The following is an 18,786-nucleotide window of genomic DNA, read 5'->3' as shown; positions in this document are numbered from 1 at the left end:
AGACCAGCAGGGTGGGTTAGTGTTAACAGAAATAAATTTGGTTGATTGGCATACGTAGTTTGCTGCACTGTGAAGTGGGTTAGTAAGAAATTAGTACAAAGTGGGATGTTAGCACTCCTAAGGTGCAAGGAAGCTTATGGTATTGTCTCTAGGGTGCAATACATTATACTGGGTTATGCCTCGAAGATACACTGCAGTGTGGTAGGTGAGTATTCCAAGAATATAGGGTTGTTTGTCTAATGACTCCTGAATGTACAACACTGTGGTGGGTTTGTGTTCCTAGGGTGCAGTGTGGCACATAGGGGGATCAGCGACCCTAGAGTGATGCACTGCAGAGTATTCGTTTATCTGGGATGCAGTGCAGCTTCAGTGGTATTTCGAGGATACACTGCAATGCATTAAGGTTCTCTGAAAGCAGTGTACTGTGTATTAGCATTTCCACTGTGAAAAGTGGTTGTCTAGTATCCTTTTGATTAAGGCATTAGGAAGCCGTATTGTGTGGTGGCATCGGTAGTGTCAAGAAGCAAGATTTTGTGGTGGACAGTGCATCTACCATGCAATGCGGTGTGATGGGCTAATGATGTGATGGATTAGAGTCTGTAGGGTGCACAGAAATTGTTGAATTAGTATCCCAAAGTATGCACTTCAAGTATGGTTGCACCTATGGTGCCTTGTGGTTGGTTTCGAACCCCCATGATGCAGTGAACTGTCATGATTAGTAGGATAAGGATGCGGCGCTATGTGCTGAATTGATTGTCCCTACAATGCAGACAAGACACCATAGGATTATTTTATGGGTGCAATATTCGTTCAAACTATGTCAACTATCATATTTGCAATAAAGAATAAAGTACCGCCCAAAACAAGTCATTCTTGCATCAATGTTTATATGCATGTGCATGGAGACCAGCTTATTGTACATTCATTATGTTGAGAAAGAGCTGACCCTTTAAATTATCATTAGCAAATGGGACGATTCACAAAAAAGATGCTTGGAGATAAAGCATTTCGCAAAAAATATTAATTACTGGTAACAATTTTGCCATTAAACACTGTGCCTTCCTGCACATTCCTCATCTTACAAATATTCCCCGAGTGGCAGAGTAGATGTGGAAAACGTTTCCCTCACTAATAGCTCCCTAGATACACCAGATGATACCACACTATACCTTCCTGCTCATTCCTCATCTTACAAATACCCCCGGGGTGCTAGACTAGATGTGGGAAACGTTTCCCTCACCAATAGCTCCCTATCAGGTGATACCACAAAACTCCAGTCGCAGGTCTTCTGCCCCGGATGAGACATCAGCCTACAGAAGCTGGCAAGTGGTGCACCTACTTGAATTCCTTTCATTATTTTCTTCATCCAATCAAGGCACAGAAAGAGGAACTAAGTCAGCTTAACAATAGTCGATAATAAACAGCGGGAACAATACGGATTCTCTTGGGATTTTATTATGAACAGCACCAGAAAGGGTCGAGGGTGAGCAGTGAGTAAAGTGCGGAGAGAAAGAGTAATCATGAAAAACATCGTTACCCATGGACGTCAATTCACCAAAATGCTAGGGGTAGCGGTTGACATCACACACCCTTTGACCTCCACTTTCACTCACAGACACACACAAATTCACACTTACACACAATCTCTCTCACATAAACACAGTCTCGCAAGCACGCACACAGCATACATTTAAAAGCATTTGTACTTACCTCAGCCTGCATGGAAGGGCATATTCACGTTTTTATGACTCTCATATTCTCTAGGAGTGTAATACAAAATTGACAGAAAACAGAGAGCCGAGTCCCAACTGAAGTCCACAAGGACGAGCAGCCACTGTGTTCCTGGCACTGGATTTGCCACCTCTGAAGCCAGGAGTTGCAAAGGCAGTGCCAGGGGTCGCACCTGCGACCCCTGGCGACCCCTAAATGACGCCCATGTTGTTATTAAAGATAACTAACAACTTCTTCTAATGGTTACTTCTTCGTGCTAAATATTCACCTAGATGTGAGCCCCAAAACAATACCCCAGGGTGGTGGAACTGAAGTGCAGAGTAACCTAAGAGGTGTGAAACAGTAATGCTTGAAAAGCATATACATCAAAGAATTGCTCAGAAATCTCTCAGTACCATACTTTGGCTCCTCTTGTCTCTACAGGGTAGAGGTGAATGGAAACTTGTCCTCCTGTACATTTCTGTGGCTCTTTTTCTTAGTGGTTGCATCTGTCAGTGGAGCTGTGCATGCAAAGAGCTGAGAAGGCTCAGAAATGAGTTCATAAAGAGTGTCAATCTGAATACAGAGCTTGGTTTTATATTACAGAAGTACACACGGTAGTTCTTGATCCAGGATCGGCAAAAAGAGACAGTGAGTCTTTAGACAGTTAAGTAAAATGTGAAAAGCAATATGCTGCAGTCATCTGAGCACTGCAAAACAATCTGAATGTAGATACTGATAAAATGGCAGTGAGCCGCATATACTCGGCATACACTAACATGAACACACATATGTTGTGGTGTACCTTTCACAGTGGGACACAAAACAACACAAATTACCTCAAGAAGGCCAGTCAGATATTTCGTACAGATGGTGAAAGGCTCAAAGGTAGGTGAATATGTGCTCCACCCTGGCAGGGCAGTGACATGTACCATTCCTCTCAGCGTTCTCTCCAGAGAGGGAAGCCCATAGAAATGGGGCGCATCTGTAACACGTAGACACTGGAGCAGCTTTAGAGCAAGCTGAGTCCTGAAGGCGCCAGCAAGTATCAAGCACTTCCTGTGCAAGAAAATTGAATAATTAGTCAAACTCTAATAAAAACATGCTTTTCATTTGAACTGTTGGTGTCTGGCCGCCCAGTACCTGATATTTAAGCTAACAAGACCCTCCTTTACGGATACAGTACATCAAAGTTCAATTACATTGTAAATTTGTCAGATACAAGTACTTAATATAGAAAGAAAAGAACTATAAGGAAGGGTTTACGAAATAAATTGTGAATGAAAACAAACTGTAAACGTCCACGCCCAGCACTACTAGATGGCAGGAGTATGCAGAGCATCTCAAACAGCAGCACATGTTACAAACTTACGGTCTGGTAATAAAGGAGAAACGGTTCAGCCTGATAAATAATTAACGGATGAATGTTGTAGGGCCCTCTTAGGTATATACGGTCTATGAATGAATGTGTAATCAATAGTGTTCTAAGAAAAAAAACGTATGCCGTCACTATTACTAGTAACGGCTACTGCAAGGATTTTTCCCCATCCTAGAAAGTACACCCATCATCAGCCCAAGAATACTTACATTTTTTAGGGGCAAAATGGTGTCCCCCGATCAAAGTTGCCAAACTAGCGGCTGAGTGTTGCTTTGTCCCAAAATTTGTCGGTATTAAGAAGACGGGAGGTCTAAGTTAATGAGCTGTAGCTCTCGTTGCAACCCTTTCACTAGGCATCCACCCACTGAAAAGTACCGCTATTATGTCTTTAATTTTTTTAAATCTTTTAATGAGGAGTAAGTTTCATTGGATGCAAAAGCATATATCCATATGCGAAAAAAATACCCCAAAAATACAAGTATACGGTTAAGAAAACATTCGTAAGAACCATCAAGCATAAATAAGAGCAACCAACGGTCCCTGTAACCATAATTTCAAGCCCTCGTGTCGCAAATTGTCCAACACCGCCGGCCTAAAAGGTGCCCACATTTTGCTTGGATTATAGCTATGTGGATGATAGTCAATAATAGCAAGTTTCAATCCAGAGAGAAATATAAACTCCCTCCACCAAAATGTTGCCCAGGGCTTTCTTTAGCACCACATACGAGCGAACTTAATCCTTGCAGAGGTCACAGGAAAGAAAAAGACCCCCAGCTACCTCCATCAGAACATCTGATGAGTGTCCATACCGAACATTCTTTACGTTAGGATTGACATTGGTCTTACAAAGTTGGCTAATTATTATAAACACCTACTTCCAAAACTGTGAAAAGGAGTGACAAGTAATAAAAGTGTGCACTGTGTCCGCATCATTCGCTGCACACCTAAAACAAGCCTTTTTCCTCAACTTCTATTTATACTTCTTGAGTGGTGTGTAATAGGTATCATTTAAATGAATGCGCCTTAAGGCGGTAGACACAGAGAATTCTGAGCCAATCAGTTGGTGTATCGTATCTCGGACACAGAAACATTACATGACAAGCGTCTGGCCCACTTACATGAATTCGCAATAATTTAAAGAAGTAGGCCAGGAAATCGTACTCCCTGAAAATATTTGTGAACTACATTTTAGCACGATCAAATATGCATGTGTAGATTTGCTCATGTAAAAATCTGCTCAGCATTTACAAGTCCACTTTCCCTCCAACCACTTTTTTCCTCAGCTATGGAAGAAGTTTTACTTCTGCCCTTGTCAGGAGTAAATTCCCATCCTTTCTCAGTATGAACAAACGATTAGAGAACAGCTAGTGAAAACCCCCAAACATGCAAGTTAGTATGTTTGTACAGTTTCCAAAGCACATTCCAACCCCAGAAATATAATTTACAGCTACCTCCAGCCCCAGTATGTAGATCTGTGGAAAGGTAGCAAACTGCGTGAATTGCTAGAATTCAAACACTGCTGTAGTATGAGCCCTGGCATAATCAGAGAGGCTATTATCAGAGTTCTTATATAATGAGATTACTGCCAATATTTATCTCCACACTACTTGGCACAAAAGGAACAAGTAGATTTGTTTTTAAAGGATAAGTAGATTTATGAAGCAACCTGTCACATGGACAAGTAGACATTTTATAAAATTCCACACTCCTCTTCTGATGAGCACTATCAAACACTGATTAATATTAAAGCATAACATTAAAAGATTGGCGTCACCCGATCAAACAAGTTGTGCTATTGTTTACTTTGCTTTTCACCAACAACTTATAGTTATGTTACTTTCTTTTCTGGCTTTTCTGATTGTGCTAAGGATTCTAGTACCTAGAAGCTCTTGTCAGAGCATGTGCTGCACTCAATATATTCCATTAATTTCATTATAGTGGGATATTCAAATGCTGAGGGGCAGCAGTACTGCCATCTCACAACTGCCAGAATGGCGAACAGTGCTTTTTTTGTGTGAAAGTTAATTGTATCACATTAGATTTTAAGAAGAAAACATGTCTGTCATTTGACAGATTGGTTAAAGGCAGAAAACTGAAGTAAATTGCTTGGTGCCATGGATAGCCTAGGGGAGATATTTAATCCCCTCCATAATGAATACGTTTACTAACATCATCTTGTCATACAATATGAGCAAGTGAAGTGCTTACATTTCAGAAATATTGTCCAAGGGGGGGAAAAACAAAAAAGGTTACATTACTCCAGTATTGGATCTTTCATAGATTCAGATGCCTGGAATCATGCCCCGTCATTGAGATGGGAGTCCCACTGTACCTTAGAAAAGCACTGCAATGATAGGTATAGATTAGAAAGGCCCTGGGCCTTTCAGTTTAGTAACATACCCCAGTCATTTTAAAAAAGAGAACAAACATAGTTTCAACCAATTAGGTTGCACCACCCTCTAGACCACTCCTGTGTGAGGCTCCTATCCCACAGATTTTTAGAGCACGAGTGTAAATAAACACCCACTGAGAGAGAAGGTGAGCTTCCCAGGGGAACTGGATGGGTCGCATGTGAATCTAAGAAAGAGTCCAAACACCATCCAATCCTCCTCGTTCAGCGCCAAAAGCACCTGTGCTAGAGTCAGCATTTTGAATTTCTCCTGTTTGAGGAACCAATTCAAAACCCTCAGGTCCAAGATAGGTCTCAGACGACCATCCTTTTTGGGAATCAGAAAGTACCTGGAATTGCACCCCTGACCCTTCTCCTGCTCCGGAACCAACTCTACTGCGCCCTTCAACAAAAGGGAGAGAACCTCCTGTTCTAGCAACAGGAGATGATCTGCTGAACAAAAGGAAGGACGGGGAGGGAAGGAAGGAGGAATCTCCCGAAAGGGAACAGCATAACCTTTTCTCACCACACTGATGACACAGGAATCTGATATTATGGACTCCCACATGGGGAGAAAAAGAGAAAGCCTCCCCCCTACTGGAGAGACATGGGAGACAATGGCAAGAGGCCTAGGGCTGCTTTCCTTGTGGCAACCCTCCAGAGGAAGAGGAAGGGTGCTGCTGCTGGGTGGCCCCTCTAGTGCAGACCCTACCCCGCCCCCTAAACGATCGATAAGGGAGGCTCGAAGACTGCTGCCCCAGCTGCTGTGACCTCCCACGAAAGGAAGCTCCTCTTCCAAAAACCCGCACCTGCCTGAATGATCGAAACGGGGAGGAAGCAGCCTGCAGACCCAGTGACCTAGCACTGGCCCTACATTCCTTAAAGCGCTCTAGCGCAGAGTCCGCTTTAGATCCAAATAGTTTTGCCCCATCAAAAGGCAAATCCAACAACATGGCCTGGACGTCCGAAGAAAAACCAGAAGTGCGCAGCCACGCATGACGCCTGGTAGCCACTGATGTCCCCATGGCTCTTGCAACAGAGTCCGTGGTATCCAGCCCTGACTGAATGACTTGTGTAGCCGCCACCTGTGCGTCCGAGAGTAGGCTATGCAAGTCCTAGGGCATGTCCGGAAGAACAGTCTTTGCTGCATCCACTATAGCATGTATGTACCTGCCAAGAATACAAGTAGCATTGGCAGATTTTAGCGCCATGCTACACGATGAAAACACTTTCTTGGCCGATTGTTCCATGCGCTTGGATTCCCGGTCAGATGGAACTCCCAGAAAAGAACCAGGGGCAGACCTCGAAGAACAGGATGCCTGCACTACCAGACTCTCTGGCGAAGGATGTTTCGACAAAAAATCCGGGTCCCCCGGTGCAGACCTACAACGCCTGGCCACTGACCTACTGACCTACTGACAGCTGAAGAGGTGACAGGCTTCTTCCACACCTCTTCGATTGGTTCCATAAGAGCCTCGTTAAATGGCAAAATAGGATCCGCCATGGCTGTAGCAGGGTGCAGAACTTCCGTCAACAGATTGGTCTTAACCTGAGCTGTAGGTAAGGGAAGTTCCAAAATAGTCGCAGCCTTTCTAATTACTGAGTGGAAGGTGGCTTCCTCCTCCGTATATTCTCCTGGGGAGGCCAGATCCCATTCTTGGGAAGTATTGAGCCCACTTGCTGTATCCAGTCCTGGGAACTCACTCTGGGGATCAGTGATCTCCCCTCTTCAAGGAATTGTTGCTGGTATTCCCTTTCTTCCAGCATCCTGAGGGCCTTCCGCCTGGATCTCAACTTGGCCTCCAGCCCCGGCGTCGACATGGATTGCAACAACGTTGGTGAATGGCGCCGGGAAGGCGTCATGACAGGATCTCCGGATCCACCCGACGCCGCAGATGGATCCACCGTTGCCATGGACAAAGCGCCTGCATCCGACGACACTATACGTCCTCTAGGTTCCATCTCCTCCGACAATGGCGTCAAAGGTCTCACCCTCGACGTCGACGCAGCCGGCAGAGGCGCCTGGCTAGAGTCTCCAGCCGGACAGAACAGCATAAACAGCGTCGGCCTGTATGGAGCCAGAACGCCGAGATTGAATGCCAGGGGACCGGTGGGGCTAGCCGGCGCACCACCTCCCGGAGCCATATTTTGGAATATGGCAAACATGGCATTGAGAAATGCCGCCTGATCCGTCCCCGGAGCCGGGAACGAAGGATAGCCTTGAGGAGCCGGAGCCGGCGCCGGGCTGGACTCTTGCGCGCCTGGATGCGCCGGAGAAGCCAGATGACTTTGAGGCTCAACAACCTCTAAGACTGACGGCGCCGGGAACGTCTGCGGAGTCACTGGCTGTGGGGACACCGTTGGACTCACTTCACAATACTTACGGCGCCGAGTCGACGGAGACCTCGACTCCGACAACTCCTGGACCGATGCCGAGAGTCACGGTGACGCCGCTTCTTATGAGACGACTTTCCTGAAGACGATCCATGGTGCAGCTTCCTCTCCTTCTTAGCTAAAAATAGGTTAGCCTCACGCTCCTTCAATGCCTTCGGATTCACCTTCTGACAGGAGCTGCATTCTTGGACGTCGTGATCCGAACTGAGGCACCAAAGGCAGTCGTCGTGAGGATCAGTCACCGACATCTAACCTCCACACTCCCTGCAGGGCTTAAAACCCGATTTCTTTGGAGCCAACATCGAGAAAAACACAAAGTATCCCCTCCGAAGAGCGAACGATACAGGTAGCCAGAGAAGTAACCGTTATCGAAGGCACGGAAAAAAGGCAACTGATGTCAGCACACCGGCGAGGGCCTCTTATTGCCATGATGACGTCAGACGGAGCCGCTTGGAGTCGGTTAATTGTGACGTCCTCGCCGACGTGCAGAGCTAGAGAGAAATTTCCGTTGAATGCTACGCATGAGGAGAATTCATTAGGTGAGGAATCCACAGGTAGTTGTATCCATCAGAAATAGATATTATTGAAAACATGCTGAACAAAATCTCTCCACTCAGCTGAGCGGCTTAACTGCTTACAGTGCATATTTGAATAATTACCCAATGACTTAAAATCTGATAAAAAATCTAGTGAAAAACAATATTGTCCAATTAAAATCATGAATGTAGCTAGTCCAATCAATACCCTACTAGTTGTCCCCCATTGATCTAATATGAATAGCATGTTTCAAAAAACTACATACCCCCCATACAGACATCTATGTTACCTAACGGCTGAAGAAAAATTAAGGCCTCTTCGCATGTTCAAATAGCTGCTTTTCTTAACATAAGTGTTGGACTTTTTCTCTTATGCAAGGTCATCTCCAATCTTTTGTCTCCTGTCTCCTATGTTTTCAGATCTGTTGTTGTTGGCTTTAGAACGCTGAGCACTTTACCACTGCTAACCAGTGCTAAAGTGCATATGCTCTCTGTATAAACTGTATGGTTGATTGTTTTATCCATGATTGGCATATTTGATTTACTTGTAAGTCCCTAGTACAGTGCACTAGAGGTGCCAGGGCCTGTAAATCAAATGCTACTAGTGGGCCTTCAGCACTGGTTGTGCCACCCTCATTAGTAGCTCTGTAAACATGGCTCAGGCCTGCCACAGCAGTGTCTGTGTGTGCAGTCTTAAACTGCCAATTCGATTTGCCAAGTGTACCCACTTGCCAGGCCTAAACCTTCCTTCTTCTTACATGCGAGACACCCCTAAGGTAGGCCCTAGGCAGTCCTATGGGCAGGGCGCAGTGTATGGTTATGGTAGGACATATACTAATGTGTTTTATATGTCCTAACAGTGAAATACTGCCAAATTAGGAGTGGTCACTCACACCTGAAAGGACTGTGCCTGCCCTCACGCAATCTCCAACCCCCTGGTGTGTGTCTGGGGCCTGGCCTGGGCAAGGCAGGATTTCACAAACAAGAGAGATTTTTCTTTGGAGTAAGCCTACCTAAAAGGGCAAAACCACTGACTTAAGATCATTTCTGGAATTCAAGAGGAACCTCTGCCTGGAGAAGAGCTGAAGAGCTGAGAAGAAGAGGTGCCCTGCCTATGACTGTGCTTTGTGGAGCTATCCTGAAGTTGCTGCTTCTGTCTGGTGAAAGGGGACAAAGACTGGACTTCGTTGTGCATTCCTGCTTGTGAAGAAATCTCAAAGGGCTTGTTCTGAGCTTGCCTCCTGTTGATGAAGTCTCAGGGCCATCAAAGACTCCCCCTGCCAGCACCTGGACTCTCTGCTGAGACTCCTGCCCTGCCAAGTGGTGCCCTATCCAGGTGAAGCTGGCAGACCAAGCGTGAAAATCCACAGACAGCCCGCGGAGAGGGGAAATTTCCGACGCAACCTCCGAGAGTGACTAAAGAAGTTGCGGTGCCGGCTCTGTGGCGGAAATCGACGCAGCTCTTGCAGCACAGGTGGAGGATCGACGCACACGGCTGGAGAAATGACGCGCCGCATCGCTGACGGAGGCTGGTATCTTCGCAACCCACACAGCACGGTTTTGCTATCACCGTGCGGCAGGATTTTTTGACGCAAACCTTGCTGGGTGTGGAAAAATGCCACAACGACTGCCCGGACCAGAGTGCTGCCCGGATCGACACATCGCTCCCCTGCAGGGAGGAAAAACGATGCACGCCGGTCCGACCGGAGAAGGAGAAACGACGCACGAGCTCGCTTGCTGGTGAGAAATTGACGCACCGCTTACCGTTTACGATGCACACTTGCCCGTGTGTGTTATTTTAACACGACCCAGGTACTTTAACGCTACCAGTGTTTTATCTGTTTACCAAAGGATTTAAGACTCTTTTCGCATTTTAATTAATAACTTGACTTGTGTATGGTGGACTTTCGTCGTTTTGGTCTTGTTTTGTATAGATAAATATTTCCTATTTTTCTAAACCTGTGTTGTGTCATTTTGTGGCGTTTTCATTAAGTTACTGTGCGCGTTCGTACAAATACTTTACATCTAGCACTCTGAAGTTAGGCCTGCCTGCTCGTGCCAAGCTACCAAGGGGGTAAGCGGGGGTTAGCGGAGGGTGATTCTCTTTTACCCTGACTAGAGTGAGGGTCCTTGCTTGGGCAGGGGGTAACCTGACTGCCAACCAAAGACCCCATTTCTAACAAGAGGCTTAAGGTACGTCTGAAACAAACTCCTATAAAAACCACAGAACAACATAAAACAAAGTTAGGATTGTCTTGCGACACCATGACACGGAGGCAACACGCGATTTCCAACATTAAAACAGAGTAGCCGCCATACAATACCTGGCCTAAACCTAAATAGTAATGATCTATCCCATTTGGATAGCTCTAGCCTACGATACAAGGGAGTATCACCAACTGCCAAGGTAAAATAAAAATTACGAATGCTAGATTTACCGAGAGCATCCTGAATTCTCTGTTAGGCAAAATACTCCTCATATCTCAGCCTCACCATCATCTTATCTGATTTAACAATCACATTAGGATTGTTAAACAAGTCTGGGAGTTCAATGCTGGTCAGGGAATTGGCTATATACTTTAGCCAAGGAATAGTGTGCCTCTTTACTAATTTCAGACAATCCCGGATTATCCCCCCTATTAAAGCTTGCTTTGTTGTTACACCACACACTAACCCAGAGCATAAGAGGAGCCCGCTTTATTGTATCCATGATATATTCCATGTTCAATTCAGAGTGTAAAATAAAACTGGCACTCAAAGGCGGTAGATTCAATAAACACCTTAGGACTCGGTTTTCTTCCACCTGGATTGCAATGGAATTTTGATAGCCCCATACTTCTGCACCATAAATCACAGTCTGAGTACACTGCATTTTATAATTTTTCGTAAATGGTATGATCGTGGACCTTCCTTCCTTCCTTACTAAATTAAGGAGAGAGCCAGCAGATCGACCCACGTTCCGTCTAGCCATAGATACCAGGTTTGACCAGGAATTATTTGTAGAGAAATCTAATCCTAATTAAAAAAAAGTTCCTGACAGTGCTGAGAATTTTTTCTCCCAATCTCAAGGCCACTGCTGATCTTTTTCCATGACCTATGGTCATAATAAGCAATTTAGTAAAATTAGTAACAATGTCTAGGTTGTGCATAAAAGTAAAAAAAAAACAAAAAAAAGAATCAACTAAAATTTGTAAGGTGCTTGGAGTTCTAGTCAATAGAACCACATCGTCAGCGTACAACAGAGCTGGCACAGGAAAATTAGCTATTATCGGTATACACCACGCAGAGTTAGAGAGGCAGGCATTTAAATAATTGATATACAGAACAAAAAGGAGAGGTGCATAAACACTCCCCTGCCGGCCACCCCTTTCTAGAGAAAAGGAGTCCGATAGTTCGCTCTGCCAACCATAGCGCAACTCCAGCTCCTAAATTTTCATGTAGTCCATACAGAAAATTCACAAGGTCAGCATCCTCTCCTAAGTTGAATAACATCAGCCAGAGCTTGGTTGTGTTTACCCTATCAAAAGCAGTCGATAGATCCATAAATGCCAGGTACATTGTGTGGCACTTAGCTAAGGTATATTTGCTTACAATAAGATGAAGATTCAAGCACTGCTGTACAGTTCCAAGACCTGGTCGGAACCCATAGTGGCAGGGAGACAATACTTTATTCTCTGCAGACCAAGCCTGCAAACGATTAAAAATGACTCTCCCCATTATCGTAACAGAACTGTCAACTAATGAAGTGGGCCTGTAGCATTTAGGTGATCCCCTATCTACTTTTTTAAAGATTGGGACTATTGGAGAAAGCGACCATGGCTCTGGAATCTTACTCCTTAAAGAGTTATTGAATAGATTTGCAAGTAGAGGTACCCAGAAAACCGGACAACATTTAAATAAATACATAGGGATCCCGTCCGGGCCTGGCGCCTTTCCACCTGCACTCTAAACACTAGCTGCCTCAACCTCCTGAGCTGTTACTTGGAACGGGCCAGCGGATGCAAGTGCCTTCTGCAATACAGACTCTAACTCTCCATCGGCTACCATGTGAGTAAACATTTTTCAAATGTGTTACCCAGTCGTGACCTAAAATACTGATGCTTACATGGTTTGCTTGAGGCGCATCCCTTTGATACAGGCTATTGACTTTCTCGCAAAACATCTTAGTATTACTTTGAGGAGCAGCCCATTCGCACATTCCACAGTCCTTGTTTAATAGAAAGCGCTTCCTTTCTTTTATAGCCGCATTATAAAAACGTCTTGCCTCCTAAACCTGTTTTCGGTCTCTGGGGGATTTCAGTTATACTGATCTCAAATGGCGATTGGCAATAAAACATTTGCATCAAACCAGCGGAGGCTGTTTATAACAGGTTTAAGTGGTTGTGATAACATATTTTTAATTGCTTCGCACAATAACATATAGCACTGAAACAACTCAGCCCTAGAACCTTCCTCTAACCATCTCAAAATAATTGAACAATTGTCTCTTATAAGGTCCGTTAACATTGCAATAGGGTCTTTTAAGTGCCACACTACCCTCAAACCATCCCTCGTATGTTTACTAATGTCATCGAACACTTTTGGGGTGGCATCCTTACTTAAAGTAAAACAGACATCTAGATGGATAGCATTATGATCGCTCTATACAGGTTCTACAACTATACTGTTTTTTACACCACTGAAAGCAGTTTTTAGTGGCAAGTACCTAATCAATGACAGAGCCATATTCCCCTCCTTTGTACGTTGGCTTAACTTAACCAGAGCCTTGAAAGTAAATAACTACGTCTATCAATTCATATTGAGCTACTAAGTTCAGCAGATACAGTCCTCATGCATCACAGTGCATTTCTTCTGTAACCTAACCCCTTGGTCCAAAATCTAGATTGTCAGTGCCCATTTTAGCATTAAAATCACCGCAAATTAAAATACTTGGTTGTTGAGTGATACTCGTCCCATAAAACTTTAGGCCTCTAATAAAGCTAAATAGCTCTTCAAACAGGACGCTATAGGTATTGGAAAAGCAGTTCTTATAAAACTTTACTAAATATAAGCTGAACATTTGCTTATTATCTCAGATAAGTAGGGCCTGATAGGCAGGTCTACCTGTATCTATAACTGTAACCATGATACTAATATTTGTCTTTACCCGGATAGCTAGACTGCCACTAGCTCTTCCAAACTGAGCAGTACAGCAAGGCTAGAATAACAAGAGAAGCCATTTAAACAATTGAAGTGGTATCCCAAGTTTCTTGAAATGCAATGAGATCATAACCTTCAAAAAAAGAAATCCACTCTGGGTTGGAAATTTTGCTTCTTAAACCTTCAACATTTCAACCTAACAGGGAGAGCTGATTATCCCTAACCTAGCTGTTACTTTTCATCTCACTTCCCTGCCCCCTCTCCCCTAATGAGGTATTTGTCACAGGCACCGGGGTGAAGGATGAAAACTGTTATGACATAGGCTCCCCATGGTATGAGAGTGCACTCTGATAAAACGGGACTAAGGGGAACATCCCACCCAATATCCTAACTCTGACATGTGGAGCAACCTTTTGCAGGCCCGTATACTGTCAGTCCTTCTCATTGAGATCTACCAGTAGGTCAAAACGGTTTTCACACGTAACACTGGGTACTCATAAGGAGGACTGTGCTAGGCAAGTCAAGGAAGGGATCTCATTATGATCCATCAATGAAGGAAAGCTATTTTAAACAAATCTCTGGTAACGCCTGGGAGTGGTTGTGCTGGGCAAGTCAAGGAAGGAGGTGTGATGGGCTTTCGAAGGTTATTCGGTCTATAAAAGAAACTAGGGGGTAAAATTCTAATTTTACCTAAATTGCTGGTAGTTTCAGAGGTCTGTGAAAGGACTGTCTTTGCCAATTATGGATACCTAGAATTAAAAATAATGCAGTCACCAGGGATACATTTATCAGAGGGACCGATCCAAGCAACTACTTCGAGTCAACAAGATATATATCGATGTTCGCGAATATCAAATTCGGAATGATTAACTAACCAATGACAGACCTTATTTGTAATTGGGAGGAGGATTCGGAGTGCGAGTTTAGCGTAGAAGGAACACCGACCAGAACGGCAACATATGGGCAACAAGCAGGGGGAAGGTTAATCACTGGTAGATATGAGGATGATACAACATCTAAAGATTCTTGTAACATCCCAACAGGGGCAATTGAGGGCCCACTGGGGTCGGATGGATTACCTATAGGTGCTGAGATGGATGCGGGACCCTTGTCAAACATAGGCCATGGTGCTGCAGACTGATTCCTGCTAACTTTTCCTGTCTGATATTTGCAGGGGGAAAAGTATTCAGCAAAGCAGAGTGTTCTAAGGGGAGTTTCTCAGGATCATTTATAGTATCTGCAGGACCCCTTTGTTGGCTCTGACATAATTCTACATTTTCTCTATTGCTGCCTCTAATTTCCCCAGTCTATCTCCCAGAGGGGTTAGGCACTCATTCAAAGAATTTGTGAACTTTGGGGCAACTATATCTCTGGCCAGCGTTTGCATCTTATCCTGATTGGCTATTTCACCAAGCTCTCCTACAGTTGACTCTTGGCTTTCCTCTTACAGTTAGTGGCAGGTGAGGCTGTATTTATAGCTCAGGATGGGCGCTCCACATGAGAGTTAAGTACCCTACTACTGACCCTAAGGGCATCAGAGCCATTTACGGCGCTAGTGGTCTGTCCTCCTATCTCAATTTCAGCATCTGGTGTCCCTATGATATTATATGCGGGGAACCTACGCAACCCAAACACAACTGCCTCTCTGCCAAATCAATCTCCTTAGAGACGATAAAAAGGAATCGATGGTTGTAGAATTGCCTCCTATGGGCATTTTACTACTGGCCACCCTCAACTTGCCATTGTCTCCTTTCTTGTCTAATGCAGCCCGCTACTAACGGACATAAACTTGTTATATCTAGCAATCCTTATTGTGCACCCTTTATAACACACAATATAAATCAGCATTCAGCATCTCTGCATAAAACATAGAAGACAAAAAAAACAAGAGATTGGGCCCAGCTCAGCCTCTTCCGGCCGCTGACGGGTGCGGACAGGCCTGCCCTCGGCCCAGACGCAACCCAGGTGTGTCCCATGCAGCGGTGTGCCCCCTCGCGCTTTATAGCACTCATTGGAATGGTGAGTGGGAGCAGGTGATGCAAAAAATGGCTGCCTCCTGGAAACACAAAGGAGTCTGGGATATGTAGTCCCTCTGGTCTCAATTAGCGTGCCCAGGTAAGTATTAGGAAATATTTGTTCTCATGAAAGGTAAATATGACATCAAATAGAGTACAATTTCAAGAATTCACTCACTGGTATAGTTTTTGAAAAAGGATGCAAGAACCTACATCGTAGTCAAAAGCAATAGAAGATGCATTGCTTGCAGGTCTACTTTAAGAAGGAAATGCCTTCTACAAGATATATTCTAAACAAGTCTCCTTTGGGCAAAAATTAAGGAAGACTTCATGCTCAGGCTTAACTTTTAGGTCTGCAGAACCAGTCATTAGATATCTGGATCAGATATCTGTATCTGCAGAGTAGACTTCATTGGCACTCGTGTTTAATTTTTGTGCGAAAATACGAATTCATAGGGCCTGAGGAAAATCTACCAATAGAAAGCTCTGTTTAAGCAAAACAAATTATATACAGCTTGAATGGCTACATGCAAGATGGGATAAGATCATAGTGGAAATGGGAAAATGCTTCACTCTAGTCTGTGCAAACACCTTTGCAACTAAGCATTTACTCTATTGGTTGGTGTACCCTAGTGCAAACCTACAAACAGGCTTCTAATTGACACTTGAAATAGATATGGGAGTTTAGGACAAGTCATGAACAAAGGAACATTTTTTATTTAAAGAGAGAGAGAGAAAGAGAGAAAGAGGGAGGGAGAGAGGGAGGGAGAGAGGGAGGGAGAGGGAGGGAGGGAGAGGGAGAGAGAGAGGGAGAGAGAGAGGGAAAAAGAGGGAGGGAGGGAGAGCGAGAGTGAGAGCGAGAGAGATAGATCACCACATACCTGTCAGTCACAGCCAAAAAGCTGGCCAATAGTGTGTTGAAAAACAACACAAGCTGTTTTTGAAGATGATGTCTTACTGCAATCTGTGCATCATCAGACTCATGTTTACCCTGGGATTCAATCTGCTCCAGCAAATCTAAAAGTGGATTTGGGTTCTGAAAAGAATTAAAAACACATAATAATAAAAACATAGTTTTTCCAATCAGGACTGAGGACATAATGTAGGTCGCACAATGAAACGGGCGTGGAAGAAACAATTTACTTATCTACTACTCATGGTTTAACAAAGGTGAAATCGGGCTTATTCATCAAAGCGAGGAGGGCTGGAGCCTTTAGATACTTAATATGAACAAGCTTCAAGAAGTGAATGTACTGCAAGTTAAGTAATAAGGCAAAAACTGAAGATTATTTTGTTTAATTAGTGTGATATTTTGGGAGGCACGAATACAAGAGAGAAATTATTTTAATCTGCAAAAGATTACCCTGATACAAGCTTTGTGACTGAAATTGTACTTTATGGGCCGCTTCTTCGCCTGTCTAATATAGAATAGTCATGTCTGGAAAAGAAAACATTTTGTAACTGTGACAATCTATCTGCAGCCTCCAGTACTGCAGATTCGAAAAGAGTACACACCCCCCTACCAGCTAGTGCCTGAAGCTCAGTAAATCTTAAAAGTGAGGTAATAACTTAATATGGAATGCTACCCTTCGAAGATAGAAATTGCAGCGAATACAAATCTAGGTGCTCAAAGGGAGTTCCCATAAGACTAGTGAGAGCAACATTCACATAAGAAAGAAAGAACTGGGGCAGTCTAAGAGAGATGACCTTTTTAAGGCCTTTCATGAACGCTTTGATGACTGGAATTTTTAACGTTGAGTGGCGTATTCTGGTATGTGGCAAATGCTGCTTGGAAGAAACTGGGTTATTGTTTGAGAGGGTTGAAAACCCTACTCAAGTAACCATGACAATCCTTGTCATGGTGTACGACAAGTCACTAAATTAACATTGTGCTTGACCCTTTGGTATCCTGACACAAAAGCAGTCAGAGGTAAATTAGAGGCACTGTGTAAAGTAATTATAAAGCACACAAACAGTAATAAAGTGAAAACACAACACAAGAAAAATCCCACACCAATTTATAGCCCTAGAGACAAATAATAAAAATGATTTAAAAAAATGATACCAAATTAAATCCAATTAGTAGAACTGGAGTTACGAGTTTTTAAAGTTTCAAGTGCAGAAGAGCACCTAAAAGATCGTGCAAGCCGTAGACATCTGGTCATGCAAGACCAGGGCAAAGTTGAACGCTGAGGCCTACTGACACGGAGAGCAGTTTGGCTACATGAGGTGGATTGGGCCTGGTCTCTGCTCACCTTCGGACTTGGAAGAAATTATGTGAAAAAGTCCAAGAGTAGGTAGAATTCAGTGGGGCAAGGCAGCAGGCAGTGTGCAAGGAGTTGTCGTCGGGGAGCACTGAACAAGGTCTAGGTGAAGCCGACAACAATGGCAGTAAAAAGCTCCTATGAGGAGAAGCTGGATTTCCAGGCCAAGGAGCACATCATTGCAGATGGGGTGCTTTCACCATCAAGCCTGGTGAAGATTTTTGTAATTGACCTTTTGGACCTCCAGCAAGACAAAACTTTAACTTGTAGCCAAAGAGGCTCAAAGAGGACAAATACCATTGCTTGGTGGTCCCGCTGAGCATGATTTGCTGCTGCAGAGAGGAACGTAGCGAGAGCTGCTACGAAGTCAGGGCAACCGGCAATGCCACTTAGGCAAACTGGCTGGCAAGTAAGTAGATCCTGGTCTTCTGTTGGTTCTTTTGCCACTTTTTGGTGATTTTGTTTTATAAGTCTCAACTTTTAGGGTTAGACATGAGCAGCATCTGTAACACCGCCGGGGCCAGGTGCAGTGTACTCATTCTCTGGAGCTTGTTACATGTCTGTTGCTCACACAGGAGACAGTTAACTAGCCCTTGGAGTCACTCTGGCAGTCCGGTTTCAAGGAGATGGTCCTCTCTTCTTCAAGTAGCAAAGGCAGTACTCAACCAGTAGGGCAGTCCTATTGTAGCAGTCAGGCAGTCCTCTGAAGAGCAAGGCAGGCCTCAAGAAGCAGGACAGCCCTTTAGTGTACAAGCAGTCGTTCTGAAGTCCACAGGTCCAGGCGTGCACTGAAGCAGTGGTTTAGGAGGTCCAATATTTATACCTGGTGCCACCCTTTGAAATAAGGGGTGACATCCTGGCTACATTCACATCTGGCTCTGGAAAGCTCTCCTCTTCTCTTGCCAAGAGTCCAAGAAGCTGAAGTAACAAAAGACTTGTGTCAAGTTACTTTGTGAGTGTG

The 18,786-nt window shown here is 44.2% G+C and overlaps 1 protein-coding gene across 2 annotated transcripts in view; it reads right to left on the bottom strand.

Annotated features, from left to right (window-relative positions):
• The window catches only part of RTTN (rotatin), a 978,768-nt gene that overhangs the window by 510,332 nt on the left and 449,650 nt on the right, over positions 1-18,786 (bottom strand). For both annotated transcript variants that reach the window (XM_069219896.1, XM_069219897.1), the window contains exons 27-28: positions 16,443-16,597; positions 2,550-2,769 (exon numbers count right to left, since the gene is read on the bottom strand). In XM_069219896.1, the coding sequence (XP_069075997.1) occupies positions 2,550-2,769; positions 16,443-16,597 (375 nt within the window). The remainder of the gene's footprint in view (positions 1-2,549; positions 2,770-16,442; positions 16,598-18,786) is intronic.

The sequence above is a fragment of the Pleurodeles waltl genome, chromosome 2_2 (genome assembly GCF_031143425.1).
Source record: "Pleurodeles waltl isolate 20211129_DDA chromosome 2_2, aPleWal1.hap1.20221129, whole genome shotgun sequence".
Lineage (NCBI taxonomy): Eukaryota > Metazoa > Chordata > Amphibia > Caudata > Salamandridae > Pleurodeles > Pleurodeles waltl.
Note: the sequence above shows the minus strand (reverse complement) of the source record. Positions and strands in the feature narration are given on the sequence as shown.